Source organism: Symphalangus syndactylus, chromosome 10 (assembly GCF_028878055.3).
Source record: "Symphalangus syndactylus isolate Jambi chromosome 10, NHGRI_mSymSyn1-v2.1_pri, whole genome shotgun sequence".
NCBI classification, from domain to species: domain Eukaryota; kingdom Metazoa; phylum Chordata; class Mammalia; order Primates; family Hylobatidae; genus Symphalangus; species Symphalangus syndactylus.
The window spans coordinates 135509608-135526496 of NC_072432.2; the positions used below are offsets into that span (position 1 = coordinate 135509608).

The 16889-nt window shown below is 44.3% G+C and overlaps 2 protein-coding genes across 15 annotated transcripts in view; one reads left to right on the forward strand and one right to left on the reverse strand.

Annotated features, from left to right (window-relative positions):
• The window catches only part of RNF170 (ring finger protein 170), a 48458-nt gene extending 40059 nt beyond the window's left edge, over positions 1–8399 (reverse strand). For 2 of the 9 annotated variants that reach the window (XM_063610993.1, XM_055296118.2), the window contains exon 1: positions 5971–6193. Coding sequence is in view for 3 of the 9 variants with exons in the window: in XM_063610989.1 (XP_063467059.1) it covers positions 5761–5894 (134 nt within the window). In the remaining 6 variants the exon portion in view is untranslated. The other 7 variants (XM_055296119.2, XM_055296124.2, XM_063610992.1 and 4 more) reach the window with 7 other exon arrangements.
• The window catches only part of HOOK3 (hook microtubule tethering protein 3), a 129926-nt gene continuing 119621 nt past the window's right edge, over positions 6585–16889 (forward strand). For 3 of the 6 annotated variants that reach the window (XM_055296109.2, XM_063610969.1, XM_055296112.2), the window contains exon 1: positions 14401–14488. Coding sequence is in view for 3 of the 6 variants with exons in the window: in XM_055296107.2 (XP_055152082.1) it covers positions 6849–6905; positions 14403–14488 (143 nt within the window). In the remaining 3 variants the exon portion in view is untranslated. Of the gene's footprint in view, positions 6906–14400; positions 14489–16889 lie in introns of those variants that run through there. The other 3 variants (XM_055296108.2, XM_055296113.2, XM_055296107.2) reach the window with 2 other exon arrangements.

Here is a 16889-nt window from a genome sequence, read left to right on the forward strand (position 1 = left end):
TTGACTACTATGTGATTATATTCTTTTTTTTTTTTTTTGAAATGGAGTCTTGCTCTGTCGCCCAGGCTGGAGTGCAGTAACGCAATCTCGGCTCACTGCAAGCTGTGCCTCCTGGGTTCTCGTCATTCTCCTGCCTCAGCCTCCCAAGTAGCTGGGACTACAGGCGCCCCCCAACACGCCCGGCTAATTTTTTCTATTTTTAGTAGAGATGGGGTTTCACCGTGTTAGCTAGGATGGTCTTGAGCTCCTGACCTCATGATCCACCCACCTCAGCCTCCCAAAGTGCTGGGATTACAGGTGTGAGCCACTGCACCTTGCCTGCGATTATACTCTTAAGATACTGCTTCATATACATTTCCAAGAGCTCAGAGATCCAGGATATTTAAGTATTGCATGGCCATATTATTTTATTTGCATCATTTGACAGCAGATATTCCCAGCGGTGTTGAGAGGAAAAGAGAATAGCACTGCATTTTCTTGTCCCATGGAAATCCCAACAAAAGCCAGGCTGTCAAATGGAGATCTAATGCCATTTGACCTGCTTGTTGGGAGCTTCCATAGCACAACTTCTGCCATAGTTTCTCATAAAATTGGAGTAAAAAAGCAACTGCAGGTGCTAGTGGCTCAAAAATAAGGTATTGTACCATCACTTCAGTTTGGAAAGAGGCTGGTCTGATTTAAAACTCCAGAAGATAAACAGGAAACAAAATTTCCTACTTGGGGAGATGACATAATACCTCAGTACTGAAAATAAATTCCAAAATCGAGGACTTCTGTTCTCCAACTTCTGTTGTTCACAGTCAGTGATTATCCCGAACTAAACAGTGGTGCTGATTCTGTCCAACCATACAGGCTCTAAACTGAAGCCCAAGCAGTTGTTGCTTGGACATGAGAAGCCCTGAATTTTAGTTCCAATTCTGTTACAACAACTGTGTAAAAGTAAGTAAAATTTAAACGTTTTTAGAACCTCCAAAACACCTTAAGCCTTGAAACAGATGTGACTATGATCTGGGTCATGTAACATGTTTACAATTCTGTTTCTTAGATTTTTAGCTTAACTCTTCCTCATTTTTCTTGTTCTATAAACAACTAAAAAAAGACTAAGTCTTTTTTTTAAAAGAGACCAGATCTCCTCCTTCTAATTGCTGATTTTTATTACAGATTAACTGCCTCCTTTATTGTCCTGTTCCTAACTCAGACCAGATGGTGCCCCAAACAGGGATCTCATGACAGTTATTCTTTTTTCCCTAAAAAAGACACCTTGACTAATCAGATCATTATAACTGTACATTAAGCCTTACATTAACATATTAAAATTCTGTTAAATGTCCCTAAATTTTGTCTATATAAACAATCCCAAATGTCTGTACTTCAGAGCACTGACTTCCACGCTTTTAAATCTGTCCTTTCCCAGGTGGCCTGTCCTCAACCTTTACACTTAAACTCTCTTTAAACTCGATTTTGACCTTTTAAATTATTTTAGGTTAACAACTGTGACTTTATTTCTTCACTTCCTTCTACTGCTAAATTTCTCTGATTCAGAGTTTGGGAATAGAGAAAAGGCCGGATCAAAGCTAACATTAGAGTGGTTATCAGTGAGGAGCTGGACTGACAAAGCCAGACCATCACCCTCCCTAGGACACAGTTTCACAGTTTCAGTACTTTCAAGTATGAATTACTTTAACAAGAAAAATAAAGCCAATACTTGCTTCCTCTCTTGATATGCAAATTGAGCTTCAATGCCCAGTCAATGCCCATTCTCATCTACCACCCAGTCGCTCAGTTTCCTGACGGTGCCTACTCCAGAGGCACCTACACTGACCTAAGTGGCGTGACTAGTATGTCAACTGCTAAACGCTCTCACTACACCATGAATTTCCTTTTTGAAAAACAGATATTGCTCAAATTAATGTTTATAAATTAATTTTTAAAATTTATTTTTTGAGACAGGGTCTTGTTCTGTCACCCAGGGTGGAGTGCAGTGGTGCACCCTTGGCTCATTGCAGCCTCGACCTCCCAGGCTCAATCAATCTTCCTGCTGTGACTACAGGTGTGCGCCACTAAGCTCAGCTAAATTTTTTTTTATTTTTTGTAGAGACGGGTTTCACCATCTTGCCCAAGCTGGTCTCGAACTCCTGGGGTCAAGGAATTTACCCACCTATGCCTCCCAAAGTGCTAGGATTACAGGCGTGAGGTAGCACGCCCAGCCAAAAATTAATGTTTATTGGTGCCAAATATTTACAGAATCCACAAGTGACTACGGTTCAGTTTTAGAATATGTAGATACTGTGCTCAATTGTTTCACCTTCAAAATTTATTATTATTAATCACAGAATGTTAAGCACTTAGTTCCAAGCATATAAAGTAACATCTTACTGGATTTATTTTTTCATGTTATTTGGAGGCTCTGTTGTAGGGTTTTTTTTTTAAACCCTAGATTCAGGCCAGTGCTGTGGCTCACGCCTGTAATCACAGCATTTTGGGATAACAAGGTGGGTGGATCACTTGAAACCAGGAGCTTGAGACCAGCCTGGCCAACATGGTGAAACCCCATCTTTACTAAAAATACAAAAATTAGCCAGACGTGGTGGCACACGCCTGATCCCAGCTACTCGGGAGGCTGAGGCATGAGAATTGCTTGAACCTGGGGGGCAGAGGTTGCAGTGAGCCAAGATCGCAACACTGCACTCCAGCCTGGGTGACAGAGCAAGACCTTGTCTCAAAAAACTGCCCAGATTTGATCATTACACATTGTACATAGTTGTATAAAAATACCACAGGTACCCCATAAATATGTACAACTATTATACATCTATAAAAATTAAAAATACATTTTTAAAGAATGAATTCCTTTCAGTCAGAAATCGTATCTTATTACTGTTAGTAGTACGCAGGGTCTTATATGTTGTAGTGTCCACTAAATGTTGTTTACATTAAACCCAAAAACAAGGTTATTAAATGTATAGAACACGGGATGTAATCTATTTCATGGTATCCTGTAAAATATGAAAAGAAGAGTTACTAATACTCGGTTTTGAACTGTTTAAGATTCACAAAAACTGAACCCCATCCATCTTGGAAACTGTGCAGTGTAACTGATAGAAGTTTGCAGAGAAACTGGCTTTGCAATTGCTCAGCTGGCTACATCTTATTGAGCAGTATCTTCAGACAGCAAAGAAGAACAAGTTCCAGAGTCAGACAGCCCTGGACTTACGTAAAGTCTCAGTCTTAGCTTCCTCATATGTAAAAGGCATTAGGTTGAACCATATCAAACTGCCACTCTTTTTGGGGGCGGGCGTGGAAGGGGAAGTGCCTTGCCTTGTGAAGTTTATAATGAGATAATGAAGGTAAGGCATTTAGCATACTGCTTGGCACATCATACAGGCTCTCAGTAAATGGAAGCCACAGTGTTTTGGTTAATATTATTAACTGCCAAGGAATCAGCAGAACTATGATTAAAAACTAGCCATGCCTGCCCCAGAGCTGCTCCACATAGCATCTCAAACTCTTTTTAATCACAGCTCTAAGTATGTGTTCCCTGGGAAGACAGGATGCAATCTGGAGCACTGTCACACAAGACATGCCCTCTTTAATCTGATAAGCAGCTGTGGGTGAGAACCAGCCTCCAACTAACTGGAGTAACCAGACATCTAAGACAAGTTCAACTCACCTCTCCTCAGGCATTTCCAAAGCTTTCAGGGAAGGAAGGAAAAAAAAAATAAAACACACAGAGAAAATAAGAGAAAACTAGGAAATTCCAGGACTTCCTGGAACAAAGGAGAAGATCTCAGTGTCTTTTTACCCCAAGGCTCATGTAGAAACTTGGCAGCCACATGGCTTCTGCAATTACTCACAACCAAAAAGTTTTTACTAATTTCTTTCATCAAAGGTAACCGGAATTACAAAATGAAACCTCCAGAACAACGCAACATCATGCACAAAAGCACTGTGGATATGCAGCCAAGCTTGAAAAAGGAGACTTTAGGTCCATTGTGTCAAAGCCTTGAAAACTGGAGCCACTGGAGGAAGGGTGCCCAGGACGGCACAGCCACTCCAGTAGGGCCAGCATCTTGTTTGCCCATCTAAAGACAAGCTGCATATGAGTCAGGCGTAAGTCAATGTGACATACACTCACTGACTTCATTCACTTGCCTACAAGATTATAGGTCACTTAAAAGTGCTAGAAATTCGACAGAAATAACCTGATAAGGAACGTAGGAACTCTAGTTTGACAAATATCCAGAGGCACCAACACAGGAATCAAAGACAGGCGAGATACATATGTGTAATTTTTTTTTTCTTTTGAGACAGAGTTTCGCTCTGTCGTCAGGATGGAGTGCAGTGGCACGATCTCGGCTCACTGCAACCTCAGCCTCCCGCGTTCAAGCGATTCTCCTGCCTCAGCCTCCCGAGGAGCTGGGACTACAGGAGCCTGCCACCACGCCCGGCTAATTTTTGTATTTTTAGTAGAGACGGGGTTTCACCATGTTGGCCAGGATCTCTTGACCTCGTCATCCGCTCGCCTCGGCCTCCCAAAGTGCTGGGATTACAGGCGCGAGCCACCGCGCCCGGCCATATATGTGTAATTTCTAAAGGTTTCTCTGCCCTTGGTGTAGGGAAGAATGTTTGAAAAAAAGACCATAGAGAATACTTCAGGTAAGTTTTTTTCTTTTTACACTTACAAAATGCTAAATGATCAGGGGTCAACTATCAAGTGGTACTCTGTAAGGCATCCTTAAAAACTCAATGCTGGCCCAGGCTCGGTGGCTCACACTTGTGATCCTAGCACTTTTGGGAGGTCAAGGCGGGCGGATCACTTGAGCCCAGGAGTTTGAGACCAGCCTGGGCAACATAGTGAGAACCCCTCTCTATAAAAAATAAGAAAATTAGCTGGGCATCGTGGCCTGCACCTGTGGTCCCAGCTACTTGGGAGGCTGAGGTAGGAGGATCACTTGAGCCCAGGAGGCAGAGATTGCAGTGAACCAAGATTGCGCCATTGCACTCCAGAACGAGACCCTTTCTCAAAAACCAACAACAAATAACCCACTCAATGCTGTCTTGGCAGTTTTCAGCACTCAATGAGAAAACCTACTCTTAATGGAAAAAAAGTGGGGGAAAGGGGTTACAGAACTACAAAGCAAAGTGAAAGTGTGTCCTGGGAAGTTAGCTTTGTTGCACTACAAATAAAAATTTGGCATTGGCTGGTAGTTATGCATACTCTATGCAACGACAATTCTCTAAGGACTCCAAGGTGCATGTCCTGGAAATTCCAACACATTTGCACTACGTTCCAGGTACACTAGAATGTTTATAGCCATGTTCTGAGTAGCCTCAGTCTGAACAAAACGCCCACCCAGAATAGAATAGATTCACTGTTCTATTCACACTGGAATACTAGGCAACAATGAAAATTACCTACACATACACAGTACACCAATTTAATACTGATTGAAAACCACAAAACAACACACTGTGATCCACCCGCAAAAGTTCAAAAACAGGCAAAGGAAAACGACATCGCATGCACACATAGATGGTAAAGCTGTAAGGAAATGATCACACTAGTCAGGCTAGGAGAGAATCAGGCTCCCAAAGGAGCAGAGGGCATGGGTGAGAAACTCCTGGGGTGCCGGCAATGCCCTTTTCGTTTTTATCTGGGTGTTTTATTAATTCTTCTTTAAACGTGTATGTCGTATGCACTTTTCTGCGTATGCTATATCTGTTAAAAATTTATCGGCAGCCCTGCAGTCAGATTCGTGCCTCCAAAGAGGTGGAAGCTCCAGAACGATCCGCTTCGCCATTAAGCGAAGCCAACTCCGAACGCTGAGAAACGCAGGCCCGGGGTCGGCCGGGGTCCTTACGGATTGGCGAACGGGCGCACACCCCTCCTGCATTAAGGAGAGTTCTCAGGGTCACGCTCCGAGTGACCCTAGACGGAGCGGCGGTGTCCTCGCCGCCGGCCAAGCCCACCTAGAGCCGCTCTCCGCGTCGGCCCCTCCACCGTCGCCGGCGACTCCGGACAGCCGCGGGGCGATTCTGGGGCTTCCAGACGAGGGAGGGGCCCGGGGGAAGGAGGCGGCGACTCCTACCGCCCCGCAGAGCCTCGGCGGCCAGAGCTACCCCAAGAAGGCCAGGCCCAGCCGTCCGCGGCTCCGCGGGCCCAGATAGGGTGGGCGTGGCCGCCGCGCGCCGGACGTACCTCTCCACCGCGAAGGAACTACCTCGCCAGTTCCCGGTGACAGAGGACAGATTATTTCCGGGACCGCTCCCGCCACCCCTCCCGGACAACCCACTAGACGTCCCCTTTCTAATTTGGAGTGCGGGTGCGGGCGCACGCGCACGCGCACTGCCGAGCTTCCGCGAAGGCGCGACCGGACGGCGGAGGAGGACCCGCCGCCGCTGTCTCCAGAGCGGAACGCGTGCTCGCGCGCGTGCGCGCCTCGACACGCAGCGAGCTGGTGGCGGGGGCGCGCGCGGCGGCGGGGGCGGTGGCGGCGGCGGCGCGGGTCGGCCGCGGCGCGAGCGTGCGCAGTGGCTCCTCGGCGGCGGCTCCGGCCAGGACGGCGGCGCTAGGGAGGAGCGGTGTGGGCGGCCGGGGGCGGGGACGCGGGGCGGCGGGCGTGGTCGGAGTCGCGCGCAGCTGGCGCGCGGTCCCGAGTGAAAGGAGAAGGAGGGGCGCTGGGGGTGACGGTGCGGAGCCGCTGCCAGCGCTGGGCGAGAGTCGGCGGCCGGATCCGAGGAGCAGGCGGGCCTGAGGCCGAGTCAGCTGCGCGGGCCCCCGGATACCCCGACCGAGCGGCGGCGGTGTCTGGCCAGGCGGTAGGCGCTGCCTGGCCGCGGCGGGGAAGATGTTCAGCGTAGAGTCGCTGGAGCGGGCGGAGCTGTGCGAGAGCCTCCTCACTTGGGTACGTGGGGGCCGCGGGCCGGCTGGAAGACCCCATCCCCCCGCCACCTACCGGGACGCTCCACGCGCGGCCCCGGGGGCGAGCGCTGCGGGCGACGGTGCCGTCACATCCGGGGCCCGGGGTTGGCGGGGCGAGGAGGCTTGGCTCAGGGTCCGGGAGAAACTTGGCGGGCCTGAGGCGTCGCTGCTCTGGGCGGACCTCGGCCGGGGCTGGGCTGGGGACGCGGCGGTCGACTCCGGGATCCGCGCGGCTGCTCGCAGCTGGGGCTGCGCTGCGCTCCGGGGGTGGCCGAGCCTGACTGCCCTGCGTCCGGGACCCGCCGCGGCTCCTCGCCTTTGTTGCCGCGTTCGCGGAGGACGGGCCCGGCTCCGGCCCGGGAACTGAAAGGACCTGTGAGGGAGCGTGGGGAGAATGCGGGAGGCGCCCGGGGACCCCGTTTCGGATGCAAGGCGCCGCCGGCGGTGGGACTGCGCGAGGGGCGGACGCCTGTCAGAGGCGTCGGGCAGACGTTTAAAGGAGTCTGGAGGTGTCTGGGCGTCAACAATGGAACTCGAAGGCCTTGGGGAACAGAGTCGTGGGATTCTGATTTTGAATTCTTAAACGGTTTTAGATTCCTCGCACTTTGAAGTAAATACGTGTTCACCTCTCACGTCAGCGGCCGCGCCTTCCTGAAGCCGGGTCTTCAGGACGCGGCAGGGGAACCGACGCCCGGGTTCCAGTCGTTCTCGCCGCGGCGCCGGCCAGGGAGGGGGAGGGATGCGCAGAGCCCCGGCGGACCCCGCGCTGCCTTCGGGAGCCTCCGTTTCACTCATTGATGAGAATGTTAATTAAATGTTTATGGATGTGTTTATGGAGGCGACTACAGCATTTGTATTATTTTTAAAGGCAAAACACGAATGTGAGAGAAATTCTGTTTAGCGGTGTCTTGGGTTACGAGTCAGGATCCCTGGAGTGTAGACGTCACGATCTTGTGCAAGGCACTTTGCTGGAAAGGCTGGAGAAGTATTGCCTTACGTTGGTTGTTAAAAAAAATTAATAAAAATAGTCTGAGGTTTTTATAATTTGGCTACGTCACGAATCAATTTCTGTCCTCTGAAACATAGACTTGGTAGAGCTTGAGTAGCCAGTTGCATATCAGACCATTTAGGGGATTTCAGATCGTTAGCAGTAGTATGTAGTTAGCGTGCAGCTTACACTTCTGATGAGTTCTGCCTCCAGGCAAGGAGATGGCTTTCACTGCTGTATTTCATAAGAGAGGAAGACTGGTAAGTTGTATAATGTGGCCGAGGTTTGACTCGGCAGGGGAGAGAGAGAGGAAAGAAATTCTTTGATATTGTGGAAGGAATAGATTTGGCAGAATCTGTACATCTGTAAACAGAATGCTGAGGAACTTAAGATTTAAGTATTCGAGACTGTCCAAGTAGTGCTTCCCTTTATGCTAGAAGAAGCAGCAAGAAGGCAAAGATGAAGCTGATTGAATCTAAGTAGGGCTACGTTGTTTAAAATCTAGGGAGAAAAAAAGACATGGAAATAAAGAGGTGTTCAGAGGCTCCTTAACTTGCAATGGGGTTACATCCCGGTAAACCCATCATAAGTTGAAAATACCGTTAAGTTGAAAATGCATTTCATACGCCTAACCGTCCAAATGGTAGCTTAGCTTGGCCTACCTTAAACGTGCTCAGAACACTTACCTTAGCCTACAGTTGGGCAAAATCATGTACCACAAAACGTATTTTATAATAAAGTGTTGAATATCTAATGCAATTTATTGAACACTGTACTAAAAGTGAAAAATATAATGGTTGTATGGGCACTCAGAGTATGGTTTCTACTGAATGTGTATCTCTTGCATCATTGTAAAGTTGAAAACTCTGAAGTTAAACCATCCTAAGTTGGGGACCGTCTGTATTTGAAGGGCATCCACAAAATATGGTAGGTAGTAATTGCATTTATTTAAGTGAGAAATGCTGATAAAAATATAGAGGAGAAATCTTAGAAGTTTGAAAGCCTACTGACAGAACCTGACAACATGAGAGAATCTATTTAGAATCTCCTAAAATGTCAAGAAAACGAGTAATCCACATTATCAGCTGTAGAGAGGTCAGGGAGTATAGTATTGTAGAATAGGCTTTTTGAAATGTCACTGGAAACTCATCACTGAAAATTTCTGGATAAGATTAGAGATTATCAGCGACAAAATTGGAGGGCAGTGTTCATGAAGATGTACAGTTCTAAGATTTGGAAACACTTTATTTATTTATTTATTTATTTATTTATTTATTTTTGAGACGGAGTCTCGCTCTGTCGCCCAGGCTGGAGTGCAGTGGCGCAATCTCGGCTCACTGCAAGCTCCGCCTCCCAGGTTCACGCCATTCTCCTGCCTCAGCCTCTATGAGTAGCTGGGACTACAGGCGCCCGCCACCACGCCCGGCTAATTTTTTTGTATTTTTAGTAGAGACGGGGTTTCACCGTGGTCTCGATCTCCTGACCTCGTGATCCGCCCGCCTCGGCCTCCCAAAGTGCTGGGATTACAAGCGTGAGCCACCGCCCGGCCTTGGAAACACTTTAAAAGACATGTTTCAAAATAGAGTTTAAATTCTGGGTTTGTTCTCTTTTAGCTGTCATTATAAAAAGCAGAATAAATGTTTCAATGAGCAGTGTTTGATGACATTTAAATGTATACTATCACCCCTCCTATCTGTAAGCCAGATTAATGCTAAGCACAATTCTAAAACTAAATGCAAGCAAAAATGTGCACATACACTCCAAAGAAAAGACTCATTTAGATTAATTTTCTTGATTTTATGTCAACCTCTAGTCAGTTTGGTTGTGTGGGGGGTTTTGCTCTCACACAGTAAGCTAGAAGGTGACTGACACTCAGCAAAATGCAGACAACTGTCAGTGACAGACAAGATCTAAGAGCTGTATGATTCCGTATTTGGGATGACAGCCTTATGTACTTCTAGAGCCTCCATGTTCAATTTTTGAAGATCATAATTATATTCCTGAGTATCAAATAAAAGTTTGTTTTCACTACATAGCATTTAGTTTGAGATTGGAGAGATGTATATAGTACATTTTCGAAATTATTCCACTAGAAATGGCTAAAGTAATAAAAGCTTAAGCACTTAAAGGGATGATTCTGTTACCTATACAGAACTCAATGGAACATCTCATTGCCTCACATGCTGGATAAATTGCCCTTTTTTTGAGACAGCCTACTAGCCCAAGAACCATATGTTCCAGATTTTTTCAGAAGAGAGAGTTACAAAAAGAGTTAAGTATCATCTTACCAAGGGGAAACATCTTAAGCTTAAATTCCAAATCAAAGTTTATGCAAGCAAGTTCAGCAGGACATGCTTGAAAATTTCCACTGTGCCGCCTCTCTCCACCCTCTGAGTCAAAATTTGCCCTGCCTATTAGACCTGTCAAGCCTAATTTCTTGAACTGTATGTGAATCTCGATGAAAAGATAGCACTTTTCCAGGTTTTAGAGACTGAAAAACGAAGTCTACAATGCTACCAAGTTATGACAAAAAAGTCATCACATAGGCTCGGTACACTTTGGGGTAACCTAGCAACATTAATATGTCCTTATTGTTTTTATATCACTTATTTGGCAGCCTATAAAATGCATACTAGTATATAGAATTGGGGGTGGTATAATTATTATGGTCGTATCTTCCCCATTCGATTCTCCTCTGCCTAACTCGATTCTGCCAACAACTTTTGTCCTCTAATGGAAGAATAAGTAAGTCACTGATGTACAAATTACAAAAGTTAAAGTCCTTAAAAAGATAGTATAGCATAAGAGTACATACAGGTTCTGACATTAGGCAGCCTGGGTTCAAATCCTAATTTTGTTCTATACTAACTGTACATGACTTTGTAACTTCACCTCTGTGTTTTGATTGCATTGATATTTAACTTTATGTTTGCTAACTTCACCAGAGATTCTCATGCTTTAGTGTTGATCTGCATCATCTGGAGAGCTTGCTAAAACAACAGATGCCCAGAGTTGCTAGTTCTGTAGGTCTGGGCTGGGCCTGAGATTTTGTATTTCTAATAGGTTCCCAGGTGATGCCATTGTTGGTGACGTAGGGACCACATTTTGAGAACCACGGCTCTAGAAAATTATTTGACATTTTGCGCTGGACAGTTCTTTGCTGTGGGCACTGCACTATGCGTTATGTTTAATAGTAGCATCCCATTGCCTCAACCAGCTAGATGACAATAGCACCCAACTCACAGCCAAAAATGTCTCCTCGGGAGCAAAATTATCCATTGCTCTAGAGATAGTAATTCCAGGTGATCTCATGCTTTACTCTTCTCATGCTTTTGTTGGGGAGGGGGAGGTAGAGGTTGGGTGGTGGTAATAGAGCTTCTTGGAATTAAAAGAAAGATTATAACCCTTCAGGTAGAGTTTCATGCCTTAATGCAGTTAGGTGCAGTTGTCTTTCAGTTTTACTGTACTGCTATCCTGAAATAGATGTTAGCTCAGAGAACTGGTATGTGACAGATTTTTAAAAATTAAGGTACAGTTTACATACCATAAAATTCATCCTTTTAAAGTGTAATTTTTTGGTTTTTAGTATGATCACAAGATTGTGCAGTCATCATGACTATCTAGTTCCAAGAACATTTTCATCACCCCAAAAATAAACTAGGGGATAAATTTTCTTTTTTTTTTTTTTTTTTTTTGAGACGGAATCTGGCTCTGTCATCCAGGCTGGAGTGCAGTGGCGCGATCTCGGCTCACTGCAGGCTCCGCTTCCCGGGTTCCCGCCATTCTCCTGCCTCAGCCTCCCGAGTAGCTGGGACTATAGGCGCCCGCCACGGCGCCCGACTAATTTTTTGTATTTTTAGTAGAGATGGGGTTTCACCGTGTTGGCCAGGATGGTCTCATCTCCTGACCTTGTGATCCACCCTCCTCGGCCTCCCAAAGTGCTGGGATTACAGACGTGAGCCACCGTACTGGCCAATAATTGTCTTTTAAAGATTTGATAAATGAGATCGGGCGTGGTGGCTCACGCCTGTAATCCCAGCACTTTGGGAGGTGGAGGCGGGCGGATCACGAGGTCAGGAGATGAGACCATCATGGCCAACAGGGTGAAACCTCGTCTCTACTTAAAATACAAAAAAGTTAGCCGGGCGTGGTAGCCGGCACCTGTAGTCCCAGCTACTCGGGAGGCTGAGGCAGGAGAATGGCGTGAACCCGGGAGGCGGAGCTTGCAGTGAGCCGAGATCACGCCACTGCCCTCCAGCCTGGGCGACAGAGCTAGACTCCGTCTTGAAAAAAAAAAAAAAAAAAAAGATAAATGATACGGTGCAGAGAAGTAGCCACTCACCCACCGTTAGTAAGAGAATAAATTCTCTTTTATTCTCTTACTACAGTATATATTTAGGGCAGTTTGACAGTTTTATCAAAAACTGTAAAATGTTCATACACTTTTTGACCTAGCAGTTTTACTTCTTTTCTAACCCAATAAATAAAAATATGTGTGAAGACATATGGTCACCTGAGTGTTATTCCCAGTATTCTCATTGTCAGTACTGAGTTTAGCTTCATCCGTGTTAGTATATAAACCTACTCAAATGGGTCTCCCTGTCTCTTTCCCTCCACTCCTTCCTTCATACTGCAGCCGGTATGATCTTTTTTTTTTTTTTTTTTTTGAGACGGAGTCTCGCTCTGTCGCCCAGGCTGGAGTGCAGTGGCATGGTCTTGGCTCACTGCAGCCTCCGCCTTCCGGGTTCAAGCGATTCTCCTGCATCAGCCTCCAGAGTAGCTTGGACTACAGGTGTGTGCCATTACGCCTGGTTAATTTTTTGTGTTTTTAGTGAAGAGACAGGATTTCACTGTGTTAGCCAGGATGGTCTTGATCTCCTGACCTCGTGATCCGCCCGTCTCAGCCTCCCAAAGTGCTGGGATTACAGGCATGAGCCACCGCCCCCGGCCAGATCTTATATTAATACAATGCAAACCTCAGGGCTCACTCTCCTGTTCAAATCCTTTGCTTACTTTATTCATAGGATAAGGTCCTAATGTGGCTTCTAAGGTTTAACATGTTAATTCTTCAGTTTTTTGCCCTGTCTTTCACCGTTTTATTTTCCCCTGTTCTGTTTCTTCCTCCAGTTCTTACCCCTACCCAATCTGTACCAAGCTGCCATACCTAGATTGCATCCCACTCTCACTTCTCATCTTTATGCCTGCTGTTGACACTTCTATTATACTGTTTCATTTTTCCTAGTTGTAAGTTCTACGAGAGGATGGCCTGTGTCTGTCTGTTCTCAGGGATTGATTTCCTTCTAAATCCTGAGTACACTACTGGGTATAATCATTGCTGGCTCAGCTACATTTTCTTACTTTGAGAGATAATTTATACTGTTAGGGAAAGTACATTTCTTGGCTACATCATGTTGATTAATACAAAGTTTCAGAATATATTTGAAATCAAAATGAAGTGCATATCTAACCTAACCATTCTAAGTGTGACTTCTACATCTGTGTAAACATATTTGGCCTCTGAGTAACAGAAACTGCAACCTCACCAGATGTAAAGAATAAATGAATTCATCTCACAGACCAGGAGGCATCAAGATTTTTAAATTCAGTAGTTCAGTTTTTACCTTAAGGACATAGTTCTTTTTTTTTTTTTTTTTTGTGGGGGGTGCCGTCGTGGAGGGGATATAGTTCTTCCTAGCTCTTCTCTCTGCCTTTCACTGCATTGGTCTAATCTTAAGATGATTGCCTTTGTAGTCATGAGATGACTGCTCACAGTAATGGAGGCAGCATACTTAAATCAACAGGAGATTGGCTTTTCTTTCCCAGAAGCGTCTCCTTATCTCTCTTTAGTCCAAATTGTCTTTTCCCTGTGTGTCCCTGAGTCAGTCACTGGTAGAGGGGATGAAGGTGCCGTGATTTTCATAGATTGATCTTGTGTGAGTAGAATGGATGCTGGGAAGCCACCCGGTATCCACCACGATTTCTCTTTTACCAGTGGGGAAAAATTACGGTAATACTTGGCAGGACATTTCCCTTAAAGGCAAAAGTTTCCAATTAGACTTCTTTTTAAAATTTATTCCAATCCCTAAGATGAGATAATCACCAAAAAAAAAAAAAGCCTAAGAATTTTTGACCAGGTGCGGTGGCTCACACCTGTAATCCCAGCACTTCGGAAGGCCGAGGCAGGCAGATCACCTGAGGTCAGGAGTACAAGACCAGCCTGGCCAACATAGTGAAACCCCGTCTCTACTAAAGATACAGAAAATTAGCAGGGCATGGTGGTGCGTTCCTGTAATCCCAGCTACTTGGGAGGCTGAGGCAGGAGAATCACTTGAACCTGGGAGGTGGAGGTTGCAGTGAGCCGAGATCAGGCCATTGCACTCCAGCCTGGGTGACAGGGCTAGACTCCATCTCAAAAAAAAAAAAAAAAGCCTAAGAAATTGTCTACATAGGTAACCACAGAATCTCTTTCCTCCTCCTTTTTTTTCCCTTCAGATCCAGACATTTAATGTGGATGCACCATGCCAGACCGTGGAAGATTTAACGAATGGGGTTGTGATGGCCCAGGTTCTTCAAAAGATGTAAGAATGAATTGCTTATCTTTATGTGTATTCTTATACATGGATATTTATTAGGTTGAAAACATGGATTAAAAAACAAAGTACTCACATGAAACGTGTGTAGAGTAAGAGTTGTAGGCGGCAGCAGCACTAGTTTTGATGGAATGTACTTGTTAGGTATAGATTGGGTTGCAAGTTTAATAAAGGCTGTGATTGTTTTAGTACTCTAATGGTTTTAGCAGAATTATTTGTTCTTGTATTTTTTGGCATATGCTTGGCAGAAATTTTCTTGTTAGTGGCCAGATTTTGCTGTTACAGGGGTATCTAAGATGCTTACTCCATTTTTCTTTAGGATTTTGCTGAAATATCATCTTATCAGTGGCACCTGCCCTGAGTACCCATATAAAATAGCAACAATTCCCTTATACTTTCTATCCCCCGTAAGCTTTTGTGTTCTTCTTTCAAGTTTGTAACACCATCTGATATACCATATATTTGGTTGTTCATTCACTGCCCCAACATCCCCAAACACATATACACAGAATGTAAACTCCACATGGAGCCAGGGAATTTGTTTTCACTGTTGTATCCAAGCAACAGGCGAATGCCTGGTTTTATGTTGAACCATATGAGATTGCTCTTCTTTATAGGTCAAAATGATCAAAATCAGCAGTTCCTCCTAGTTTAATATGCATTGTTGGTGCTTATGTTTGTTGAGTGACTAAAGGAAGGAGGATTTGTTTGGGATATATAAAACATACCCAGTTCTTCTAAGTACTTTGAAAACATAATAGTTATGAAATTGATATTATATGACTATCAACTTTTGACCTAGGAATTTTTTTAAATAAAGGATTATGTGTGAATTTAAGAAGTCATTGGGTTTGTTGTAATTTGCAGATACTTTTATATTTTGAAGCCCTGAACACTTGTCAGCCTGATGATTTAAAAAGATTTACATGTCACTAGCTGGGTTGCCCTGCATTTCTGTTGAAAATCAGTGTCATTATTAAATGAATTATTGATTTTCTTTGCAATTAGCTACATAGAGTTGCCATAGAGCTCAGATGCCAACATTTTAGATTATCTGTCTCTTTGCCTTTAGAACTGGGGACTCCTGTTTGAACACTACAGCTTGTTTTTACTTTCTTCTATAACTTAAAATGCATGGTACATTTTTCCAGATATATAGGCACACAGGTTTTTTAATGAAGCTCAAGAAGGCTCACTGGAAACCTGGCCTACCCTGGGTTGAGCACTCTGAGAAGAGTAATCTTGTCATTTTCATGGTCCCCTCTGAGTGGTGCCCTAATTTTAGCTTTCCCGTTGTCTAGAGAGTTTCACTCTAGAAGTTCTTAATAAAAATTGTTTGAGAGTGTGGGCCTAGCTAAGTGAACTTTACAGGTATAGTTCAATACATGATTATTTTTGCCTAAGCTAGTTTGAGTAGGATCTTTATCACTTAGAGAAACCAGAAGAAAGAAAGTATATATATATTGTTTCATCAAAACAAGGTTTCAGGAACCAGACAAGGATGTTGACTCTGCCACTTCTGTTCAACAGTCTTTACCAGAGCAATGAGGCAAAAAAAAAAAAAAGTGAAAGGTGTCTAAATAGGAAAGGAAGGTGTGAAATTATCACTGTTTCCTGACAATGTGACGTTACATACAAAAAGCCATAAAGACTCCGGAAAAAAACTGTTAGACCTGGTAAATTAATATAGTAAAGTTGCAGGATACAAAATCAACCTACAAAAATCAGTAGTGTTTCTAAGTACTAACAACAAACTATCTGAAAAAGAAATCAAGAAAACAATCCCATTTATAATAGCTACCAAGTAAAATAAAATACTTTGGAATACGTTTGTTTAACCAACAAGGTGAAAGATCCGTACATTGAAAACTGTAAAACATTGATGAAAGAAGTTGAAGTCTCCAATAAAGGAAAGATACTCTGTGTTCATAGATTAGAAGAATTATTGTTAAAATGTCCATACTACCGAAAGTGATTTGCAGAGTCAATGCATTCCCTATAAAAATTCCCATAACCTTTTTCACAGAAATAAGAAACAAACCTAAATTCATATGCATTTCATAAAATTCATATGAAATGACAAAAGACCCCCAAATAGCCAAAGCAATCATGAGCGAAAAGAACAAAGCTGGAGAAATCTCACTACCCGATTTTAAACTCTATTGCAAAGCTGTGGTAATTAAAACAACACAGTGCTGGCATAAAAATAGACACATTGACCAGTGGAACAGTATAGAAATTCCAGAAATGAACCCATACATCTATAGTCAGTTGATTTTCCACAAAGGTGCCACAAACACACAATGAGAAAAGGACAAGTCTCTTCAGTAAAGAGTGTTGGGAAAAGTGGATATCCACATGCAGAAGAATAAAGTTAGACCCTTATCTC